This window comes from Thermobia domestica, chromosome 3, assembly GCF_964235325.1.
Source record: "Thermobia domestica chromosome 3, izTheDome1.hap1.1, whole genome shotgun sequence".
Lineage (NCBI taxonomy): Eukaryota > Metazoa > Arthropoda > Insecta > Zygentoma > Lepismatidae > Thermobia > Thermobia domestica.
The window spans coordinates 54,368,148-54,392,484 of record NC_137456.1 but is presented as its reverse complement, the minus strand read 5'-3'; the positions used below and the strand labels follow the sequence as shown (position 1 = coordinate 54,392,484).

Here is a 24,337-nt window from a genome sequence, read left to right as displayed (position 1 = left end):
GTTGGTATATATAAACCATATGCAGTGGCACATATACAAAGGAAGAGAGGTTTTCAGATTTTAACTAATCCATTCAACAAAGATATTATAAACAATCAACACTTAAGATATCAAGATATGTTACAAACTTTCACAAACAGTACGACCCTGGAAGTTGAACTTTTCTTCCTTGACGAAGTCACTGACTATATGTATTATGTTTGTGTGTGTGTGTGTGCAAGCACGGCGTAAATGAGTGCTATAAATGGCATGAAATCTTTAACATCCGACAGATATGTTTTTGAGGCTAAGAGAGACGGATGATTATGAAATAGCTGATGGAATGAAAATGCGAGAGGAATCGAGAAAACCTCTGATAGAACTACGGACACAGTGTTGTCCATCAGAAAGTCATAAGGCCCTGGATTGAAGCAGGGACCTCTCACACCAGAGATGTGTGCCCTGCCACGACTACTCACCGTGCTCCCAATTAAGTCTCTCACACGTAAAAAATTGTTTAATATACGAGAAGTGATCAGAAAGTAAGGTTACAAAGCATGCAGTGAAACGTTATATATTAATTCATACAGCCAATACAACCACCAGATAGTAGATACATTAGGTTATTTTTTGGCATAGTCTCCATATCGGTGTGACACTTTTCGCATCGTAGGATGAGTTTGAAGATTCCCTTCTGGTAAAAACCCTGTCCTTGCGTGTTCAGCCACGTTGTCACGAAGTGTTTCACCTCCTCGTCTGAAGCGAAGTGACGGCGTTCTAGGTGCTCCTTTAAGTGCGGGAACAGGTGAAAGTCGCTTGGAGCGAGGTCCGGACTATACGGAGGGTGGTCGATGATGTCCAAGCGAAACTGTTTCAACAATATGGTGATCTTCTGGATTTCGTTCCTCGTTGGTGACGTTTTCGCTACCAGCCGCAAACTTACTATACCATTCTGCGACATGCTGACGGGACATTACAGTCTCTCCGTAAACCTCTCTCAGCTACCTGTGAATTTCAGACGCGGTTCTACAGCTGAGCTGTGTTTCCGCCACAGAAATCGAATAGCTGAGAGGACTGCTTCGCAAGAGCAGTTTTCCAAACGAGTTGCCATTTGTGTTTATCTAAAAATAGCGCCGTAGGTGACGAGTGGCTGAAACTCTGCACAGTTGCCAACTACATGTATTAAAATTACCGTATCCTCTTCATTCCTTTATAACAGACGAAATTCCAGAAATATCAACATTGTAACCTTAGTTTCTGATCCTCCCTTACATGTAGCTTAGGTAATGAAAACATACCAGAATATTATATTTTCGGTTCTTGTTTTCTTCTACTATGTTTCTGTAATGCTCGTTATAATCATAACCCTGTCCCTGCCAAAAAACTTAATTATGTCCATGTTCATTTGCAACACGCTATTAGAACATCAATTTCACTTAGTCAGGCCCCTTCTACTATCGGGTGTAGAGGTTTTACATACAGCTTTCCATTTGGGGCGATCTTTGCCAAGGATTTTCACTTCATTTATCCCAAATCCTCTTTCCTTCAGAATTTTTCCTATCATTTCTTCCCATGTTTGCCTGGGTCTTCCTTTCGGTCTCCTTCCGTGTGGTCTAGCCTGCCACACCTTTTTCGGTATCCTCTCTTTTCCCATACATACGGTAAACATGTCCGAACCATCATAGTTGTGTTGTTTCTATTTGGTGTTTCAAAGGCTCTATTTTTGTCCCGTTCTGATAGTTCGATTTCTCACCCTGTCTCTCGTTGTTTTTCCCTCTATTTTTCTTAAATATTTCATTTCACTTGTCTGTAACTTACTGTGATGTTTGGGTGTCAGCGATCATGACTCACATCCGTATTTTAATGTTGGTATGTACGTTGTTTTATATACAGTTAACTTTGTTGACTTCGATATCTCTTTTTTACTTATAAAGTTTATGTTTATGGCATGGTACAGTCTTCCTGCTGCTGCAATTCTATTGTTTATTTCTTCGTCTAGTTTTCCATCATTCTTAATTACGGCTCCTAAATATTTAAAATGTGTTACTTGTTCTAAGTCTTCACCTGCCAACTTTATTGTATGGTTTTGTGTTTTTCTACTTATTACCATAATTTTTGTTTTGTTTATGCTGATTTTTATACTCCTTTTTTCTAGTTCATTCTTCCATACATTTATCTTGTGTTGTAAATCCTTTTCCGCTTTAGCTACTAGGACCAAATCGTCTGCAAATGCCAATTCTGATATCTGTATCTGTTTCATGTGCCAATTTCCTACAGTAAGGGATTTTACATTTTCTTTTGTTATTTTCGTAATATCATCCATTAAAATTATAAACAGCAGAGGGCTCAGTATACAGCCTTGTCTTACTCCTGTTCTTGTATAGAACTCATCGCTTCTGGTGTTGCATGTTCGTACATAATTTTTGCAATTCCTGTAACAATTTTGTATTGCATATATTAGATTTTCTTTAACCTTTCTTTTCCGAAGAACTTTTCATATTGCATTCCAAGGTACTCTGTCGAAAGCTTTTTCCAGATCAATGAAACACAATGCACCGTTTTATTGTATTCGATAGCCTTCTCATCAATTTCACGTGATATAATAAATTCCATGTTCTTATTTATATGTGCCAAGTTCTTTACTTTTATTATTTTCTTCGAAGGCTATGGAAACAATTTTAACCTTAATTAAACATATCACCCATCATTCTGTAGTACTGGTAGGAAAAAGATACGAGGAGGCATGCACAGTAAAATGGTCGATAAAGAACTAATCGATGAAGAATATTGTAACCACCTGAACTGATTGATATTGGAATACATAAAAATTTAAAATCTGCTTTTAATATGAAGTTACTTTAAAAAGAAAACAAATAATCTAAACATTTGGCTATATTTGACTGATGTGCACCAAATCATTAAACGCTAAAAATCAATCATATATAATATACATTTTTCGTATCTTAAACAATTTTCCTTCTTTAGGATACGAAATCATATCAAGTAAGCAATACGAAGTCATAGCAACACCGAAGTCATATCAAATAACAGATTTTCGTTTAAATGACTTTATAGCTGCTTCTGTCATAAGATATGGAGTGCATTATAGACGTAAATAATCCTCTGTCGTAATTATTACATTTGCCGCGTTTACAAGCCATACATTCGAAATTTCGAACATGGAGGCATCCAATTTGTATTTTAGATGTTAAAAAGTAATAGTTTCTAAATTTTTAAGTCAAAGAATACATAGATGCTAGAGAATTATAAATCTACGCTATAAACTAATGGGAATAGAATATAGGACTACGTTGTCTATGTATTACTTGTCTTCAAGCAAAGAATGAATAAGAGATCAATTGTAGTCCGTATTTACTCTATGGAGTTCCGTCTTCTCAGAATGAGCATACAAAAAACAACCGAGGATAAACGGAAATGAAATTCTGGTTTTCAAGAAACTGAGAGAGCACGCAATTTGCGCTTGTAACAGCAACTGATAGTATAATTATTTTCTTACTTATTTTTGTTATATATCTGTTTTAACCTCACCCATAACTGTAAATTTAGCAAAACGCGAACTATTGATAGGAGAATGAAAGATAATGTAAGAAGTGAAAATATTTCACCAACTTAAACCCAGGACAACAGCTCTACTCCTGCAAATTACAGTGAATAAATGGTATAAGATAGATAAAATGTGTCTGCTTAGTGTGCTCCTTTAACTTGGTCATTATTTCGGATAAAAAAAATTAAAATGAATTTAATGAAGTCAACAATACAACGACATAGCATAGCAACATAGCAGCTTAAAAGTAACCTCGACAGGAATTGTTTCTTCTTGCATTTAACATTAAGACAAAGGGAACCTTCAGGTATGGTTGTCGAAATCATACAAGGAATATATCATCCGATTAGAATTTCCAGGGCATATAATAGGTAAGTGCTAATTATTCTTAACAAAATGTGCCAGATTGAATTTGTTAAGAAAATTCTTAATTGCACTATATAAATATAAGAGAAGATAATACGTTTAAGGATATGCACCATAAAGATTTTTGGAAAATGTTTCTATACAATTGATTTACTCCCACTTTCGCTTGAAATATTCTCCAAATGTTATTACGAAAAGAGAAAAGGGTTACGGTAAGATCACAGGCGCAAAATTGACTTTCCAGCCAGAAAGAATTAGGATTTCGATTTCTGGCCTTTCGGCATCTATGACCATTGAGCCTGTCACGTATGAGGGATGACGTCCCTCGGCGCTCACACTATCCGAGGAAAGGGAAGGAAGAAAGGATTGGGGAAGGAAGGAAGCACCCTGGGACCTATAAGTTAGATACCACCCCGGCATTTGCCTGGTGTGAATGAGGAAAAGCCAGGAAAACCTCATTCAGGGTGGCTGGCCTGAAAAAGCTTTCTACACTTTTTCGACTGAGTGCCCCCACCGAGAGTTTTGTAGCCAGAAAACATGTGCACTATTCTACCATTCCCTTTTGTGGAGAAAATAAATATGATCACACAGTCACATTGAATTGCAATATATAGTAAGGGTATAGGAGAATTATGTGTGTTAGGGGGAAGGAGGTGCGAGGTTCAGTAGTGATAAATAGCAAACACCTCTCCAAACACAGTCATGGCAGTGGAACTGTAAATAAAGTTCCTTGGGATAAGGTTTGGGAGTTTTTCAAATGAAAGTTTGAGCCGGAAGATTTAAGAGAGAATTAATACCAGTAAATAACTACCCATTTTAAGGTATAAATAATCGTACCCAACTGCTGTTTCGAGGGTTCTGCTTCACGTCCAATGGCCCAATTTCCATGAAGTTCCCATAGCCTGTAGATGAAGCTCCTGGTCCTCCTTGGAGCCACAGAACAAGTGGTTTAGAATTGTAGTTGCTTGTGCCTGTTGCATAATACAACCACCAAAACATTTGGGCTCCTGGGCGAACGCTAACATAGCCCCAAGTTTCTTTACCTGTCTTCGGCCTCTCAGCTGAAAATAAATTATGTAATTATTTATTACCTAAGTTCCACATACAGCTGTTATAACCAATACTTCAAATAACAATGAAAAGTATAAACGAATTGTTAGTCGGAGTCTAGCAATGCTCACGTGAAGCCAAATGGTTTGGTGAGCTGAAATCCGTTATTATTACAACATAAACCTTATGAGACTAAGGGAAAACAATTTAAAATATTAGTCAGAATTACCGGTCACGGGATCCTGACGAAAACTGAAGGTTAAGCTACAATAATAACTGACAAGAATTCTTGATTCTTTAGAAAACTCAAGCACTGTTCTGGATATTCATCTGTCAAGGATACCCTGACATTAAAGCACAATCACGTGACAGTGCCTTATGTCAAATGGATACTAACTGACGTGTGTAGGGGACTATATGCGCATTGAATACAGGGTAAAAAGTGCAATGTCTTACTTTTATTTATTTATTTATTTATTTTTTAGTTTAACTTCCCATCTTATACCCTTTCGGCTAATGTGAAATTAAATTTTCGTGCTCTGTCACCGGGACGCCACCAGATCAGCGAGGAGGGCTGTGAAGCCATAGCAAATCAATTGTTGTATACATTGTGTTCTTAATCCAAAATCTCAATCTATCCTTCTACTCCACCTTAATTTTCGTTTTTCCATGCACATTTCTAAACAAACAAACAAAACAATTAAAATTTGAACGCATTACGCATTTGGCTTCCCCTTTAAACAATACGTCTACGTCATATAGCCTCGGTGTCTACAAGGGACGCTAGTCTTCAACAAGTAAAGTTTGCCTGTTGAAGTTTAGCATCTCTTGTAGGCATCGAGGCTGTATGTCGTAGACCTATTGTTTAAAGCAGAAACTGAAACCATAATGCGGCGTTCAAATTTGAATGCTCTCCCACCGAGTACCGAATCTAGGATCACATATACCAAAGATGCATGCGCTAGCCACACGAGCAATAAGGAGGGCTTTGTTGACTTAGTGGGCAACTTGTCATATCTAGTTACATTAGGGTAACTTTCGGACAAAACTGAAACTATATATAATATTATGTCATTTTTCCTTATTGCTTTGTACTTGAGTTAAAGTGGGGAAAATGCCTATAAAATAACTCCTACATAGATTTGACAAGAATTCCATATAATTCATAAATAATAATAATAATAACAAATCTTGGTTTAAGCAAGCTGCGTTCATAAAAAAATAATAATCAATTTTGAGAGAACGTACACTCATGTCCAAAATTATTGTCGCGTGTCTATAAATACGTTTTTCTACGAATATAATTTGATAACGAATTCGTCCGGTATTTCTTATAATGGTACTATGGGTATAGTCTGTAAAGACATGTATGTGGCAAATTTCATGTCAAAACAGCAGTAAATAAGAACAATAAAACGAAAATAAAACTTTCTTGTCCATTTACCAACATTTTGTTTTACTCACTCTAATTTTCGTATTTATAATTCTTTTCCTATGAAATTTACCACAAATATACATTTCCCGATTATACACACAGTCTCAGTATTAAAAGTATCCTGCAAAATCATTATCAAATTATATTCTTACAAAAAGACGATTATAGATATGCAACAATCATTTTGGACATGAGTGTACATAAATTTTAGAAGTTCATGAGGAACATGAAACGTACAATACATGTTAGTTTATGGTAGTACACTTTTTCTCATGGTATGCAATACTGGCACCTTTTTCCTAAATTTTAAAAACTGCAATTTCTCTAGTTATTATTATTTACGAAATACATATTTCAAATTATTTTGATTTCAAGACTATAAAAATATGGAAACACATTTAATTTTCCCTCTCGTTTGAACTTTCACGCTTTCCTTTGCCATCAATCAGCATGTGTAGAATAACGTACTCATATGAGTACAGGTATTATTTTATTTCTTCTTCCAAAAAGAACTGCACTGGTTTAAAGTAATCGAACAAATTGAAGCTGAAGCAGTTCGAACTAGCAGCATAGTAATAAGAACCGTAGAAAAAAGAAAAGTGTAAGTGTCTAAATTATTTGTTCATATTTCATACATAAACGTTTCATTATAAACCCTATAATACAGCGTAATTCATTAATTAAATCTATAGAGAACAATTTACTTTTGAGGATGGAAGTTTGCCGATATTAACATAGTTCAGTGCGGCTGACCGTACTTTTTTTTTTTTTTTTTTTTTGCCTGACTTCTTTTTTAACATTATTTCTGACCAATGTTGACCTGAACTTTTGTCTTTAGTGTGTAATGGTTTAGAACAGATCTCATAAAAGATTGGTCAATCTTTAAATATATATTGTCACAGTACAATATATATTGAAGTGTAACAATTTTGTAATACTTCAACTCTGAGTTGCCTTCACCTACACAATTACTATATGATGTTGCATTTTGTTATCAGTGTACCGACCCCAATACTTATTTTTATGTCTACATATATATTTGTGAATAATCCAAGAAAGAAACATTATCAAAGCGGATTCTCTTTTTTTTTTCTCCATAAAGGTCATCCCTCTCTATGTATCTTATCTTTCAGAATACATATCTATCTACTAACAGCGTTATTGGGACATTATTGATGTACAGAAAAAATATAACATACAGGAATAACTATTACAAAATAAAAAGTAAACAAGAAAATAATCCAAGTCCATGTACAGGTACTTGCTCAAGACTTTTTTCTTTACATGCTTTTCGTTAACTTACAATGGTTCCAACAAAAGATCACCTTTTGCTATCTTAATTTAACCCATTTCACATCATCAAACAATTATGAAATTTAGCTCAGTGACAGACGTCAGGTGACAGAATATTCCATTGTTACTTCCATATAATTCTAGCACTACTAGCAGCACTCATAGGGGCGGGAGTGCAAAGTGGTGACATGTAAACGACCGATATTAGTGTCGAACCCATAGTTTTCGAAGTAGCTGAGATGAATAGTGACACATCTGATGCCGTTTATGTCCAAGTCAACTCCCGATCAACATGAGAATGAGAACGGGTGAAAAATAAACTGTCCAAAATGACTGAGAATAGTGTCGAATCAATATTTTCCTGGGTCAAGGGAAAACGGCTGACCAGTTAGAAATGACTTTTGGAACATAATGCCCACTTGAAGCTGGGTTTTTATAATGTAACTTCTATTACATGGCGTATTCTAGGGGCAAAGTGTTTCAAGATTTATCCCAAAAGTAGAGTACCTTATGGATTTTTATCATTACACTTTCACTGAAATGCGTATCGTAAGAGAAAGGGAGTTTCAAATATCTTCCATAAACCTATTCTCCTCGACCGAAGAACGGGCATTTCAGCTAGTAAGAAATAACATGTAAATGCAAAATGTGTTTAATTACGACTGAAAAGGAGAACATAAAATAAAATAAAATTTTTAAAGCATGTTTTCCTTTAAAATAACATATCGTAATAACAAGAAAAAGTACTAAATAGTGTTTATTTTACAAGAAAATTACTTTTCTAAAAATAAATCCTATTTATGTACTTGTAAAACAATAGCATAGGAAGCGCTCTCATGTACAATAAATTTATAACATACTAGCGTGGATTATAATTCAGAACCTGGATGAAAAGAAAGGAAGAATTATCCTTAAAGAAATATCCCCAGAGCCACACACACACACAGAAACATATATTGAGCTGATTTTGAGTGTTTAACGTTCCGTTCACCAGCGAGGCTATATGAGACGTGGACCTACTGATTAACGTGGAATCCGAACCACATGAGCTCCCACCGGAAAATGAAATGAAATGAAATCTTTAAGTTTTACGTCCCACGGTTATGCCGGTTAGGCTAAAGGAGACGGTGATGATGAGAGATGAGTGAAATGGTGGAATGAAGAAAGTGGGAGGAAACGGGAGAACCCCGAGAAAACCCACGAGCACGGTGTTTGTCCACCACAAAGTTCACTTGGCGGAGGCTGGGATCGAACCCGGGACCCCAAGCACCAGAGGTGAACGCTCTACCACTGAGCCACCGCGCCCCCCGAGCTCCCACCGGAAATCGAACCCAATTCTCCCGATATCCTACGCTAACGGCTTAGCCACTAAGGAGCTCGGAAACACATTATTTTCTATATAAGTATAGAAGTACATAACAGCACTCCCTATGCTTTTCTTTCTAGTCATGCATAAATAGAAATTATTTTTAAAAAAAAATTGAAAACGATTATTTTATACTTCTTAGGCAGATTTTTTACTTTTTAGTACGTATGTTTTATCCTTAAGGAAAGCATGTTTTTAAAAATAGTATTTTATTTTTTACAATTTTTTTATTCGAAGTCTTAATTTCTTCAATGCTTAGTATTGGACAGGTTTAAGTAATTTCGTGTCTCACTTGAAGGGAAAATCCCAACCTACACCTCCTCAGGGGAGAACGCCGGAAACTCCTTAAGTGGTCAACGTAGGTGGGACTGATTAAATCTCGGGATACGGAATTAGCATCTACAAGGTGCCAACGGCTTCCTTGGAAGGCGGATGAGCGGGTAGAGGTCAGGACATCTTGTCCTTAGGAGGGGAAACTGTCTTAAAAGGCCAATGAACTATAACGTGGTTACTGGCATGGAAACGTGAAAAGGAAATGGGAACACTACTACATTATTTTTTCCTAGAAGGGACGAAAGGGGAGACTAAGCTTAAGGTTCGTTCTTTCTCAGGTAAAATAGTCCCCCGTTCCGATCTCCAAATAGGGACTACTCCGGGAAGAATGATCTAAGGGGAAAATAGTAACTTACAGAATAGGACCCTGGAACATAACAACTTTACAACCTGAGGGTAAATTTGAAGATTTAAAAGTGGAAATGGACAAGTGTGAACATAAGAGGGTTTGAGTGAAACGAACTGATATTAAATCTTTCAGTTTTACGTTCCAGGCTTTTGTCATGTAGGTTAAAGAAGAGTAATGATAATGCCAATGAATGAAATGGAGGAATCAAGAAAATGGGAGGAAACGGGAGAACCCACCAGAAAAACACTTACATGGTGTTTGTCCATCACAAAGCTCACTTGGCACGAGCTGAAAACGAACCAGGATCCTACGCACTAGAGGTAAACGTTCTATCACTATCCAACGCGCCCCTGGGTTTGAACGAAGTGTGATGGTTATAAAAAGGTGAAATAATGTCGAGAAACTATACAATATTCTACTCGGGTGGTGGTAAGGCCGAGGATGGTGTCGCGATGTATGAACACTAACTGCGGAATGTAAGCGTCATTACTTAATACTTTGACGGCTTTCTGCTCAAAAACACGAAATGTGCTTTGTTGTGTGTTATGATATACTAAAGGACTAACTATTCCCAAAATTTGAGATTTTTTTATCTACGCCCATTGGAGATATTGGACAGTGAAATATGCTAAATTGGCATAATTTCCCAATTCTTACGATTTTTTCTTTGGGAGCAGCTACAGATCTGTAAATTTTTGTGTATTAACTTATGTCCCCGGACTAAATGCACACACAAATTCAGACCTCTACGTCAGTTGTTTCCTCTTCCGAAACATGTTTTCAATGTCCAAAAAAGTTGCTACTGCAGACCCTGACTTCACCCCCTTCAAGTGGTTTTAGGAAAAAATGTTAAGAGATCAAAGTTTTAGCTCTGCACGAGTTGGAGACGTCCAGCAATTTTCAATTTGGTAGGACAAATGTGTGCTAAGATATTCAAAACAACGTAAACGTCTAAAATCGAAAAAAAAAAAAAAAAAAAACGCAAAATGGCGCCAGCCCCTGTGTCGCCATGGGATGTTGTAAAAATTAATTAATTGTGGTTTTGAAGCACCCTAATTTTGGATAAACATTCATGAAAAAATTAGATTTTTTGCAGATGGTCGAGCGGCACATGCTTGATCACTTAGAATGGATTAACTCTTTTTATAAAGATATCTTGTACTTTTGAAATGAAATCTTTAAGTTTTATGTCCCACGGTTATGCCAGCTAGGCTAAAGGAGACGGTGATGATGAGAAATGAATGAAATGTTGGAATGAAGAAAGTGGGGGGAAAACGAATAGAACCTCCAGAAAACCCACGCACACGATGTTTATCCAGCACAAAGCTCACTTAGCGCGAGCTGGGATCGAACCAAGGACTCCATACACCATAGGTGAGCCCCTTACCACTGAACACCCGCGGTCCCCTATTGTACTTTTGTGGTGCAAGGTGTGGTACGGAAAGTTATTTGCATAGAGTGAAACACACACTTGCCTATGCTTTCTTTACCTAGTAGACTTATTTTTTGGAACTGAAAACGCAAGTATTGGAGCCCTGCACTTAGGGTCAGAGCGGAAGTGACGAAATTATTTGACTCATCCACTTTAGGTATGATTTCAATTTTTCTAGCCCTCTTAGTTGGTTTAGTGGTTAGCGCATTTGACTCCCGGTGGGAGAGTACAAACGGATTAAAGGGCCAGACTACTTATTTATTTTGTAATAATTTATGTAAGTTATTACAAAATAAATACAAACATTAATTAAAAAATAGTTAATAAGGAACATAGACAGCATGATAAATCATCAATTACCGTTGAGTTTATTTTTCCATCCATTGCTTACACCTAGCTTTTTGGGTAATTCAAATTCTAGTAACACTGTAATTTCTATGGATGGCAACTCTGATTATTCTTTCGATTTGTTTTTTCGGGTGTAGAATAACATTATCTATTATTGTGGTAAGTTACATTTATTATCTCTTTCCACTTACGAAAAACGGGCAAAATAAAAATTATTAGCTTTTGAAAAATTTTTAGTAGACTGTCCCCTTAATTTCACTATTATTCACTTTCATTAACTTTTTTTTTTTTTTTTTTTTTTTTTGCCTAAAGGACATAATTGTGTGACAAACTAATATATATTATTGCCTTCCATGGAATTTTGGGTAAACTTTATAATAGACGCTCTAACGGCGCATCGATAAGTAGGATCAGATTAGCTTAGGATTAGGTAATTTTGGACCCATTTTGTTGAATTTAATCGACTGTAATTTCTCGTGTTTGCATAAGGATACCAACTGGAGCGGGTACTGTACAGTCCACCCAAAATTTTTCATTTTACGTCCCACAAAGGGAAGGTTCTAGAACATAGGTCTCCCTACATAGATGAGTACTTAGGTTGGTTCCGTTCTGTACCAAAATTTAATATTTAATTTACATAGTATTGCCGTGCGAGCCTTAACGAGTGAAGGCGGGTTAGAGCCCCGCAAGGGCACGCTGCTTTTTGTCTTTCTTACAGCTAAATGGGAAGAGGGACCTTTGTTCTAGAACCTTGCCTGGTAATAGTTAAGAACAGCTACTTCTCATCTCCCGTGCACGAGGATACATCTTACTGTTGCACTACCTAAACACACTAAGTACAAGGGCAAGAACTCAGTCTATTACCTACTTTTTAACATCCTAGATAGTCAATGAATAATTCCTGAAAGTATGGCGTTTCTCGTCCTTCCCTAAATGAGAAGTACGGCTCCTTAACTATAACCCATTGCCTCTCACAAACAAGAGGGACATTAGTGGAAGTGAAAATGTATGAAATTCGTAGAATGAAAATGTGAGAATTCAGAAAACCCACGGCCACATGTTATCCACCACAATTTTTCTGCGGGCGGGCAGTCAACATGTTTTACTACTGAGTCACCTTACCCCTTTTTGTAGCTATGTTTTTGGTGCACCTCCCCTCAACTTTACCTAATAAAGTGATGCCGTCCGGGCATCACTTGTTTACAAAAGTGTACACGAACATAATTAGTAAAATGATATTTGAGCACTTGCTTACAACTTAATTTGCGTGTAATCACGTATTTCAAGAGACCACCCGTCCACTTAACAATCTTGTATCAACAGCTTACTAACATGCAATGTATATTCATTACCTTTCTATATATAGACATACAACCCTGTTGCTAATCTGTACGAGTAAAACATACCTGAAACACAACTTATTATTAACAGAATGAACGAAAAATGCACCACACACAGCCCCATTTTTCGGTATTAGTCTGCACAAGTAATACGCAATTAAGTTACGCAGCACGAAATGTACTTCAGTTTTGTGTGATTAGATAATACTGATTCAAAAAGAACTTTGGACTCGATTTCTATTACAAATTAATCTGCGACACTAATTTCTGGTAGACTTCCTTGAGTATGACATTTTATCATGACTCACAATCTCATGTCAACATATAACATAAACAAATCAATTGCCAAGGTTACCAGATTTATCACTGATGTCAAAAGAAAGGTTCAGTTTGTTTGTAATCCTAGCGTACTAGTTCTTATTTTCTTTCCCTGTGCCTTTAAATGACGGAAGGAAGCTATAGAATAAATTCATATTATCTTACTAAATTTCCGATTTTTTTTAAAAAAGCGACTTATTATCACATTTAAAAGTAATAATAGGAATTCTATGTTTAAAAAGTTAGACACAAAATGTCGTATTAATGTTCTTTTTGCATATAGCTACCTAATTTCAAGGTAAACTGAACAGAAACATATGATGATGATATCATTCCATAAAATGACGTATAGATGATTGAAACATTGCTTCACATTGCTTAGTGATAAGGAAACGACAATAAAGAAAAATTGTCGCTATCAATTGATAAAAGAAGCAGTATTATTGTTTTCTTTTCTCACTTTATGTACAGAGTTTTAGTTCTAACTATTTATTTTCTTTCTAAAGAAGTTATTACTCTACTAGCGTTAACGATGAATGAAGGGAAATTGCCTTTCGGACTATTGTGTTACAGTACAAGTTAGTGACTCATGTTCCATTAATCTTTATGAGAAATCGTATAGTTGGTTAGTATACACACAACTATGACTCCGTACAAGGAAGAAGAGGATGCACATTATGGGAACGTAAGCGACGATGTGGCATTGGTAGACAAGCCACAAGGTATGTTTATATTAATATTCACAACAATATATTCAATAAATATGTTAAAATTGGGGATGATTTTGGAACGGAGGGGCCAAAATCAAGTAAAATAATCATGTTTACTAGAGAAATGAGTTGACGTTACATAAGTGTTAATTACTAACATTACCTAACCTAACCTAATCTAAACCATCAAAAAATAAAATATAGGAAGAAAGTTCGAAATTTAAGCAAATAATTTCCCCCACCAAAATCCTATTTTAACCTAGCCTACATTAACTCGAACCAACCTAAACTGACCTAACTTAACCTGTAAACTATCAAAAAATACAGAAAATCTAACAGAAAAGCACAAACTTTGATAAATGTTTAGTAGCAGGGGTTCAGAAGTACGTAAAATTTGCGGAAAAAATGGAAGATACAAGTGCTTAGACCTAACATAACCTAACCAAATTAATCTAAGCTAAATGTGAACTAACCTAATATTAATAGAAATAAGTGAAATTACACTATGCTGGACTCCTATACCAAATGCGAAAAGAAACTACCAAAATTGTAACATTTTTTAAAGTACCCCTGGGGGGCGCGGTGGCTCAGTGGTAGAGCGTTCACCTCTGGTGCTTGGGGTCCCGGGTTCGATCCCAGACCCCGCCAAGTGAACCTTGTGGTGGACAAACACCGTGCTCGTGGGTTTTCTCGGGGTTCTCCCGTTTCCTCCCACTTTCTTCATTCCACCATTTCACTCATTTCTCATAATCACCGTCTCCTTTAGCCTAACCGGCATAACCGTGGGACGTAAAACTCAAAGATTTCATTTCATTTTTAAAGTACCCCTTCTGCTAATCATTGTCCCAAGCTTTAAGCAAAATATGACATTACTCGAGTAGACGGTTCAACCAAATTTTCACACATTTATTGCATTTTAAGGTTTCTTTTTGCAGAACCTGTACTAAATGAGGAGCTAATGCATTAACCACGAACCAGCTTGTGTTAGGTGGCCACTAAGAAGCACGAATGTTATCTAACCGAGTCAGAGCAGGAGTGCAGCAGGGAGCCCGAGCGGGTGCGTCCGTAGGGAGAAGCCGCGTCACCGACGGGGGCATACGCATAAACGGGGATAGTGGAAAAATACAAAATATCCGCAATAATTTTCACTTCAAAAACACTTAAATCATCGTAATAATTCTTATCTTCAAAATGACTTCTTTGGTTTCCCGGGTACAAATGAGCTGCTGCGAGGAGAAATTCGTCGGTTTTGATTTTTTTTTTTCTTTTCCACGCTTCGCACAGTTGATTTTTGGTTTCAACATACCATGACGCTGCAAAAACTTTATAATATGACGCTCTTTATCACACAATTCTTTGTAATGAAATCGTATATTTACAAGCAGGAAACATAGACATAAGCAGGACTGAAAAAATAGAATTTTTAGGGATCACACTTGAGGAAGGAGAACAATACTTAGTTGAACATGAAAAAAAACTGAAAAATAAAGTACAAAAATATGCAGCAATTATAAAAAATAAAGCAATGTGGTCATACAATAGATATGAGGTATCAAGAATATTATGGAAACAAGTAGCAGTACCGGCGCTAACATATGCAAATGAAGTAATAACTTTAACGAAAAAAACCAGGAGTATTTTACAACAAGCACAAAATCAAATAGGAAGGTTTGCCCTAGGAGCAAATAAATTAAGTGCAAATGTAACAATAACAGGAGAAATGGGATGGAGTGATTTTGAAAAAAGAGAAGGTGTGAGTAAAGTAAAATATCTTGGAAGATTAAAATTTATGGAAGAAACAAGATTAGTAAAAGTGGTGCATGAGGCCACTAAACATATGAGAAAAGGGGAGAACACGAAATGGTTTAGGAGAGTTAGGAAATTAGAAAGAAAGTATGATCAAACTACCCGCTGGCATAGAGAAGAAAATTATAAAAATTGGGAAAAAATCACAGAAAAAACATTTAAAGAGAAAGCGCAGGAAAAGTGGTATGAAGAAGTTGTTAAGAAGAGCAGTTTAAAAGGAATATACACACATAAAAAGAGTTATGAGAAAATAAATTACATGAACAATGATTTAGGAAGCATTTTACTTTTTAAAGCCAGGTCAGGGAGCCTTGAAACAGGGGTAAGACTGAAAAAATTTAAAGAAGTGAATGAAAAATGTCAATTATGTTTTAAAGAAGATGAAACATTAGAACACATATTGTTAAAATGTGAAGAAACCCAAAAAATCAGGGAAAAATGGAAATGGATTGATGAAATGAAAGAGGAAGGAAATTTGGTTAAATTAGCTTGGAGGGTAGGCTTTAATGTAAATGGAAGGGAACTAAGTGAGAAAGAAATGGAAAAAACCAAAGAACTTCTTGAATTTTGGTGGAAAAAGAAAATGGAAAACGTTAAATGAACAAAAAAAAAGAAAACAGTACTTATTTTTTTTTCTTTCTTTTTTTCCAGGATCCAAACTTCCGAAGAGAAGGAAGGAAAATACCTTGAACCTGAAACATGAACCTGAACATTATATCCATCACAAACGTCCATTGCTAACACAAACAGAACATTCCCGCCGTTTATTTCCACCTTCGTATTCTTGTATTCTTCCTCCTTCCGCTTAAGTAAATTGTTACAGTTAGAATGCGTTCACTACCATTCAAAATGTATTTCAATATAATATCTAATGACAGAAATTACTTATATTCATACTCTACTTCTTTTACGAAAAATGTTACACATCGTGTTTTACCTATAAATTTTGTTTTCGGTAAAACCGTCTGCTCAAGTGAACCCCAAAGTGTTCTGGCCCCCCAGTTCCAAAAATATGCTAAATTATTAGAGTAGGTTAATTAGTTTAGGTTAAGTATGATTAGGTTACCAGGTACACTAGTACATCAGTTACACTAGAACAGCGATTAGTCCCGGTTCCGGTTAACTGCTGTATCGCCGGACCAGTTTTAGGAAATTTATTTTGGTTTGTGAGAAAGAAGAATGAATGTCATATTTTGATTCGCGAGAAAGAGGAGTGAATATCATATTTTGATTCGTGAGTGAATGTCAGGTGAGGAAAATAGTTGAACTTAAGAAAATACTTGTTAGTTGTTTCTGATCTTGTAAGCGGCACATTATCTGGAGGCGAAGGGATTATTTGGCGGAGTGGTACACTTGTTATGATTTATTGGAAAGACGTTGTGTAAATGGTACGTAAATGACAAGATTGCCACGTAGCGTGTTTGAGTTTTATCGAGTTGTACAAAAATAAAGAATTTCAGTCATTGTGTGAAAGATATAATCTACTAAACAGGCGAACAGGTTGTCTAAGTGTAGAAACGAATTACAGAACGAACTACAGAAACGAAGAGGGACATCTAATCAAAGTAATCTCTAGCCTAATTTAGTACATTTTGTTACTTTTAGATGATTTACTATCCCCCCAAAGCTATGCAACAGACAAGCCATGCATTTTATAACATATAAAGTGTTTTTCCACTATCCTCGTTTATGCATATACCCACCGCCGCTGACGCACCTGCTCCCTACGGACGCTACCGCTCGGGGCTCTGCTGCGCTCCTGCTCTGACTTGGTTAGATAACATTTGTGCTTTTTAGTGGCCATTTAGCACAAGCTGGTTTGTGTTTCATGTCATACGTCCCACTGTATTTTGAACAATAATCACTACCAGGTGAGCTAGGGTCACAACCTAGTATTTTGGGAAAGAAACTAAGAAATACTCCTTTTTTATTATTATTATTGTGGCCCGGTGATACAGTAGTAATGCACCCACTTCACATAGATGCTTCAATTATCACTTAAATTCAGTAATTCGTGTTTCTCATAAAAAAATTTAATAGATTCTCTTCATTATTCTTACATAATTCTGTAAAACTCAACGCGGAAGTATCACATTCAACGCATCCTATACGACTACCATGCTGATGAATCATCGAACCGTTCCGCGTCCGCGGTTAGACTTTAGGCAATTCATTCATTTCAGTGTTCGTATTCTGTAACAACATTCATGTTGGAGAGTGTAAATTGCTGGTGGGTCATAGTTAGTTTAGATTAGGTTTAGTTATGGGCGGTGATGGACAACATCCTGCCTCTGGGTTTTCTAGGGGTACTCGCGTTACTGTGTTATGTACAAACGAACTCTCTTCCATTTTCATCAATTATTACACATTAATTACGATTCATTACCAAGAACTCTTTCTCCTGTAAACTTTTTTTTTTTTTTTTAATCTACTTTTTGCCCCGCGAAATTAGCATTAATCCGTGAATTATTTAAAGGTTCTAGAAAACCGGCACACACATTACAGAGTATATTGGAATATAGATAACTATATAACTATATTACAGATTATAATACCTAGTAAATATTACAGAAGTTGGTATTATTACAGTATATCTATGTGAAAATGAAGGAAACAATGTTTGCCCGTGAGCTCTTCATAGACCGTTGCAGCGATTTGATGATTTTTGATACATGACTGGGCCATGGCTTAACTTACTTTTTATTATGTTACTTTAAGATGCGTATCCTAAAGGGGTAACGGGGGCCAATTTTTTTTTTTTTTTTTTTTTTTTTTTTTGTGAAAAATTGAGTCTCTCACCATCCATCAACTTGGGATTGTGAAACCTAGTATATTTATTCTGTGAGTGCATGCAAGAAGCTGATATGTTACAATTATAGCATTTTGAAATAAAGAGCTGCAAAGTTTTCGAGATATAATGCCTGCATTTATTGCTTTGATCATTACATTTTGGTTTCAGTATTTAGTAAAAGATCATAATATAATATCCAGAAATCGCTGTCTGGTTATATGTGAAAACATTACGTACACAATTGTTAGAAAGAAAAAATGGCACCTTCGATAGACAGTTCTTAGTGTGCATGAACCTGATATGTTACATGGTAGTGACAATATTCCTGATTGTCACCACTTTTTTCTTCTGCTACCGTTTATATTTCTACGTCTTTCTACGCCTAGATCTCTTTCAGTATGGTTACCTACAGAAAACCGTAACTTCTTTGGCGTTAGTTGCTGGGTTCAAGTCGTAATCAACTGGCTTCCTTTGCACTCAAGCAGAACATTTATCCTAACCGCACTCATAAATAACACTCCAAACAAACCATAAACCGCACGAGTATAGTGTTGACGCGTTGATCAATAGGACGCGCTGTTGTCATCGCTAAACTTATACCAAAAATGTATATATATTTTGCTAATGTATCAATAACAATGGCAGTATCAAAAATATAAAAAAAAAGTTATTTTAATCCAAATCCAACATATTAAATATGGAGCTATAGAGATTATAAAACGTGTTGACTAAGTTTGAACATTGCTTTCTGTACAAGAAGATAAACAAATTAAACTTTTTTACCACCAGCTGAATCGGAAGACTACCCTCAACTAGAAGGACTTGTTGATTTCTCTCTCTTATGTAACAAGGAAACATGTGGCTTACTTTGATGGTGTTCTGATTCCTTTGAAGCCGCGTGAGAGCATGATTTGGTCGCACCGACTTTACTTTTGTATCGTAGCAGTATTGAAATTCTGGTGGAGTGGAAATAAGAAGCTTTTGCAAATCCTTTACTTTTGCACCAGACAAGTTTCTTCGTCCGAAGTACAGAGCAGGCAATTCCTTGAGACGTGGGTCCTAGCCACTCCTGGCGATGTTGATTGTTTGCCAGTTAGTTATATCAGAATAGGAGTATAGGCGGCTGCAGATATGAAAAAAAAACCTACCTAACCCTCAAAAAATTCCTACAAAAGGTTTCTCAACGGTTTTTTGTAGTATCAAATGTGCTGAATAACATATTAAAAGTTTACCAAAATTTGACCACGGGAAAGGCCCAATTTTCAAGATGGCGTCCAAAATGGTTGTTAACTCATTTACAATTTTAGGCTTTCATTCAAGTAGCTACTGAATCATCACTATTTATCCTAGGATTATGGTTCGTACATCATTCTCTTCAGAATAAAACAAACTTTCAAGTGGTGCCATCCAAATGTGTGCATGGCCTACGTGGAAAGGGAAATTGAGAAATTTCCCTCTTAAAAATCCCTTTTCTAAAGTTTTGCGCCCTCTGAAGCGGCTCCAGATAAGGATACATAACCCGAACCTTCCTAGAGAAGTACTATGAGATATAGACTATGTACGTGCCAAATTACATTGTGAAATCTTTAGTAGTTACGACAGAATAAAATATTTACCAATATCCTACTCTGTGAATATATCTAACCAAATATATAAGTAGACAATAAATAGAACAGAACATAAAAGTTTGTAACACAGTACTATTAATCTGGGTATTATCATTCGTGACTTATTGTTTTTAGAATAAAGCAAGCTTTCCTATTGGTATCATTCCCATGCGTCCATGATGCACGTGGAAAGGGAAATTGTGGATAATTCGGAAAAATTCCCCCTAAAATTCCCTTTTCTAAAGTTTTACGCCCTTTGAAGCGCCCCTGGATAAGATTACACTGCTACAGCAACACAAAAGACATTAAAAGTGAACAACAAAAAAGACAAACCACCAAAGAGAAGTGCTAGGATCTCTTAAGGTCCTTCTAACAGCCAAATAAATTGTCTCTTCTGCGGTATTACAGTCACACCAGGAAGTGCTGGTATTAGCTATGTGAAAACAGAAGTAATTGTGAACAGTATTATTGAGTGTTGTAATAGTCGTTCAGATAAAAGGGTGAGTATCGTGAAAGGAAGAATAGAATATTATGGACATTACCTGCACGCCGCTGGCTGTGTTTACCATCACTCTTGTAGCAGTAAATTTCGTTCTGAGCTTTGCATACTGCTACAGTTCCATAAATACTAAGAGGCAAAACGCAGTAGATCTGGCCGACCCAAAAACAAAGATTAAGAGCAAGCATTCTTCAAAGTTCGATCTTATCTAGAAAATAATGACGATGAACCCTTTCTTTCATACCTGATTTCCTGTAAAGATTGTTAAATGGTATTTTGTAGGTAAAATATAAAGTATGATGACCGGGAAACCAGTACAGAGGGCTTTACGTGGACATCTCTTGTTAGACAGATGTCTCAACTTTCTAATTGTCTCAGATCTAGAAAAAGCAGCGCACAATTTGTCACTAGTGAATGAAGCAGAAACGCTATATTCATCAATGATATTGAAACAGACTACAATCGAAAGTGACATAAAGTCGGATACGCTGATCGAAATAAAGAAAATTATGGTCACAAGAAAGACAGAATTTGGCCACAGGTCAGAAACAGGTTTACTTTGGGCAAACTATCAGAAAATGTTGCAGGTTGCCCGATCACTCGTCAAAGCAGATCGCACAGGGTCCTGGATGATGCGCCTGCAAGCGGTGTTAGACTGTCTGCCAATATTTGCTGCTGCTGGACACTATAACTACCTAAAATCTGCATATATCTATGTGCAAGAAATGAGTCAACTGCAGAGCCGCATCTTGATGTATATACTGCATTTGCCAAGGGATTCCATGTGATTCGCCGCAGTAACCAGTTCTGGGCAGGCCTTAGTCCAGATCTAGTAATCGAGCAGACATTAATGAGATCCTTAAAGAGCAGTGACAGGTTGATCTACGGAAGTGGCATGACTGAAGAAATGCGTACTTTGTGGACAATGTCCACACCTATCTCATCTCAATATCACGATGCCATGCAGGAATTCAATGGTCTTGCATATACAACCAGTCATCAGCATCGAGAAACAACATTGTCAAGGATGAAAAGAGATCACTGAGACTTGGAGAAGATTAAAGAAAAACTTGTAATCTTTATGCCATTCTCACCAGACTCTTTGAGAAATACTGTTACGGGTGTAATTGCCAAAGAGGATGTCAATGTGCATAATTCACAGATGATCAGGAAAAATATTGTACAAAATATAATTGGAAAATCAATTTTAATGTATCATTTAAAACAAAAGACCAAGCAAAAACCCTTGCCAACGAGTCCAGCATTAAAATTGACAAAGACAGAACCATTGATCCTGCTCTTCTCTATCAACGATTTTTGGTTGTCAGAAACTTGAGAACTTTCTTTAGAACGTGTATTGAGCTATGAGCTCAGTCCATTTGCAGTAGCCATGTTTGACGCCAAATAAATTTCGTAAAAGTGACAAAGCTCAACTGGCTCATACGATTGAGGCGTATATTACTAAACAAGCTATTATGGATTCGGTTTCAGCAACTGAACATTATGTGTTATATGGTAGTTCACTTTTTCATCGGCTGCCTTGGATAAAAAGCAAGAGTTATGGTGGCATTGCACGTTCATACGTAGAATTTACCATAAAACATAATGGTAAAGCAAATGTTATTTTTGACTTTTACGAAGCTGGTCCTTCCATCAAGGATAATACACATCATCGAGGAGACCAAATCACCCATTTCACTATCAGCTTCAATGAAGCAACAGAGTTTCTAGGGGGAAAAAGATGATTTTTCTGCTACAACTAGCAACAAACAGGAACTTTTCACATAGTGACAGAAGAACTGCAGAAAAGTGGCTGCAGTGTTATCAATGCATTAGGAGATGCAGACGTAGACATCGTCAAAGCATCTGTCAAGTCATCAGAGCAACATTCAACAACATTGATTGGGGAGAATACAGATTTACTCATCCTCCTTTACTGTGCTCAGTTTGATAATAAAGGCCTATATTTTCGTTCGGACAAATCTGCACTTCATAAGATATATAACATCAATGAAATGAAACGTGTTCTGGGTGGTAATGTATATTCGCAACTGTTGTTCATTATGCTTAAACAGGATGTGATTCAACTTCGCACATATTTGGTGTAGGCAAGAAGTCAGTATTCCAAAGATTCATAAGCAGTGAAAAAAATCAGAACTGTGGAAATGTGTTCCTGCTGCCACATCAAACAAAATCTGTTGTAGCATCGTTAGGGGTAAAGGTAATGGCTATCTTCTTTATACGCAGAAGTACTGACCTCTTTGCGCTACCAACTCTTTAGTAAAAGAGATACTGTTTCTTCCATGTCACTCATCACTCCAGAGTGCCTTCCTCCTACTGAGTCCTCTTACAAAATACCACAGCTTTAAAGTTTATTACCAAATCAAGGTTTAGATCAGAAATGACAGTGATATGAATGCAGTTGGTTGGAGGTGGAAACTATGGCACAATCAGTATATACCTGTTATGACAGATACACCTGTTGCACCAGAAAGTCTTCTTCATATGCTTCACTGTAATTGTTCAACTGCCTGCCTAACAAAACGGTGCAGTTGCAAGAGGTATGGACTACCATGCACATCTGTTTGGAGACCTTGCCAAACAGAAAACTGTGAAAATAATTTCAATGAATCTGTTTGGGATGAAGAATGTAACAAGGACTATTCGTAAATACGTTAATGTTTAAAAAAACATATATTAATTTTGTGTAAACTAAGGACAAAGAAACTATTCTTTACCATTTAGATGTAACAAATGTATTTTAAGACTATAAAAAATACACTTCAAAAACATTAGAATGAAAACTGAGGAAACAAAATATTTTGAATGAAATAGTATGGGAAGAAAAAAATCTTACAATGATTGTTTGTAAATAGGTTAATGAAAAATTCTGTTAATTTTTGCTAAAATAAGAATAAAGAAAGTACTGTTTAGAATTTCGGTGTAGCAGATGTGTGTTAAGTCCATAAAATTATGAGTAGACACTAGAATAACTTTTGTACGATGAAAACTGTAGGATGTGCTATTTATTGCCTACTTATAGGTTCGGTTAGGTATATTCACAGAATAGGATATTGATAAATGCTTTGTTTTCTCGTAACTATTGAAGACTTCAGAATTTAATTTCTCTCATATATAGTCTACTCATCATAGTAATTTTCTAGAAACATTAAGGTAGTGTACTTTTAACTGGGGCCGCTACAGAAGACGCAAAACTTCTGAAAAGGGAATTTTTAGGGGAATTTTTTTCGAATTATCCACAATTTCCCTTTTCACGTGTATCATGGACGCATGGAGATGATACCATAGGAAAGCTTGCTTCATTCTAAAAATAATGAGTTATGAATGATAATATCCGGATTAATAGTACTGTGTTAGAATCTTTTATGTTCTGTCCTATTTATTGTCTACTTATATATTTGGTTAGATACATTCAAAGAGTAGGATATTGGTAAATTTTTTATTCTGTCGTAACTACTAAAGATTTCACAATGTAATTTGGCACGTGAAACTTTAGAAACTTTAGAAAAGGGATTTTTAAGAGGGAAATTTCTCAATTTCCCTTTCCACGTAGGCCATGCACACATTTGGATGGCACCACCCGAAAGCTTGTTTTATTCCGAAGAGAATGATGCACGAACCATAATCCTAGGATAAATAGTGATGACCCAGTAGCTACTTGAATGAAAGTCTAAGATTGTAAAAGAGTTAACAACCATTTTGAACGTCATCTTGAAAATTGGGTCTTTC

The 24,337-nt window shown here is 36.2% G+C and overlaps 2 protein-coding genes across 3 annotated transcripts in view; one reads left to right on the top strand and one right to left on the bottom strand.

The window, feature by feature from the left end:
• Window positions 1-13,522, bottom strand: part of LOC145680391 (retinoid-inducible serine carboxypeptidase-like) — a 46,248-nt gene extending 32,726 nt beyond the window's left edge. Inside the window, exons 1-2 of one of the 2 annotated variants that reach the window (XM_081750832.1) lie at window positions 13,462-13,522; window positions 4,748-4,971 (exon numbers count right to left, since the gene is read on the bottom strand). In XM_081750832.1, the coding sequence (XP_081606958.1) occupies window positions 4,748-4,971; window positions 13,462-13,507 (270 nt within the window). In that variant the 5' untranslated portion in view covers window positions 13,508-13,522. Of the gene's footprint in view, window positions 1-4,747; window positions 4,972-12,922; window positions 13,238-13,461 lie in introns of those variants that run through there. The other variant, XM_081750831.1, reaches the window with a different exon arrangement.
• Window positions 13,280-24,337, top strand: part of LOC145680390 (putative inorganic phosphate cotransporter) — a 53,272-nt gene continuing 42,214 nt past the window's right edge. The window contains exon 1 of the mRNA XM_081750830.1: window positions 13,280-13,896. Coding sequence (XP_081606956.1) covers window positions 13,818-13,896 — 79 coding nt within the window. The 5' untranslated portion in view covers window positions 13,280-13,817. The remainder of the gene's footprint in view (window positions 13,897-24,337) is intronic.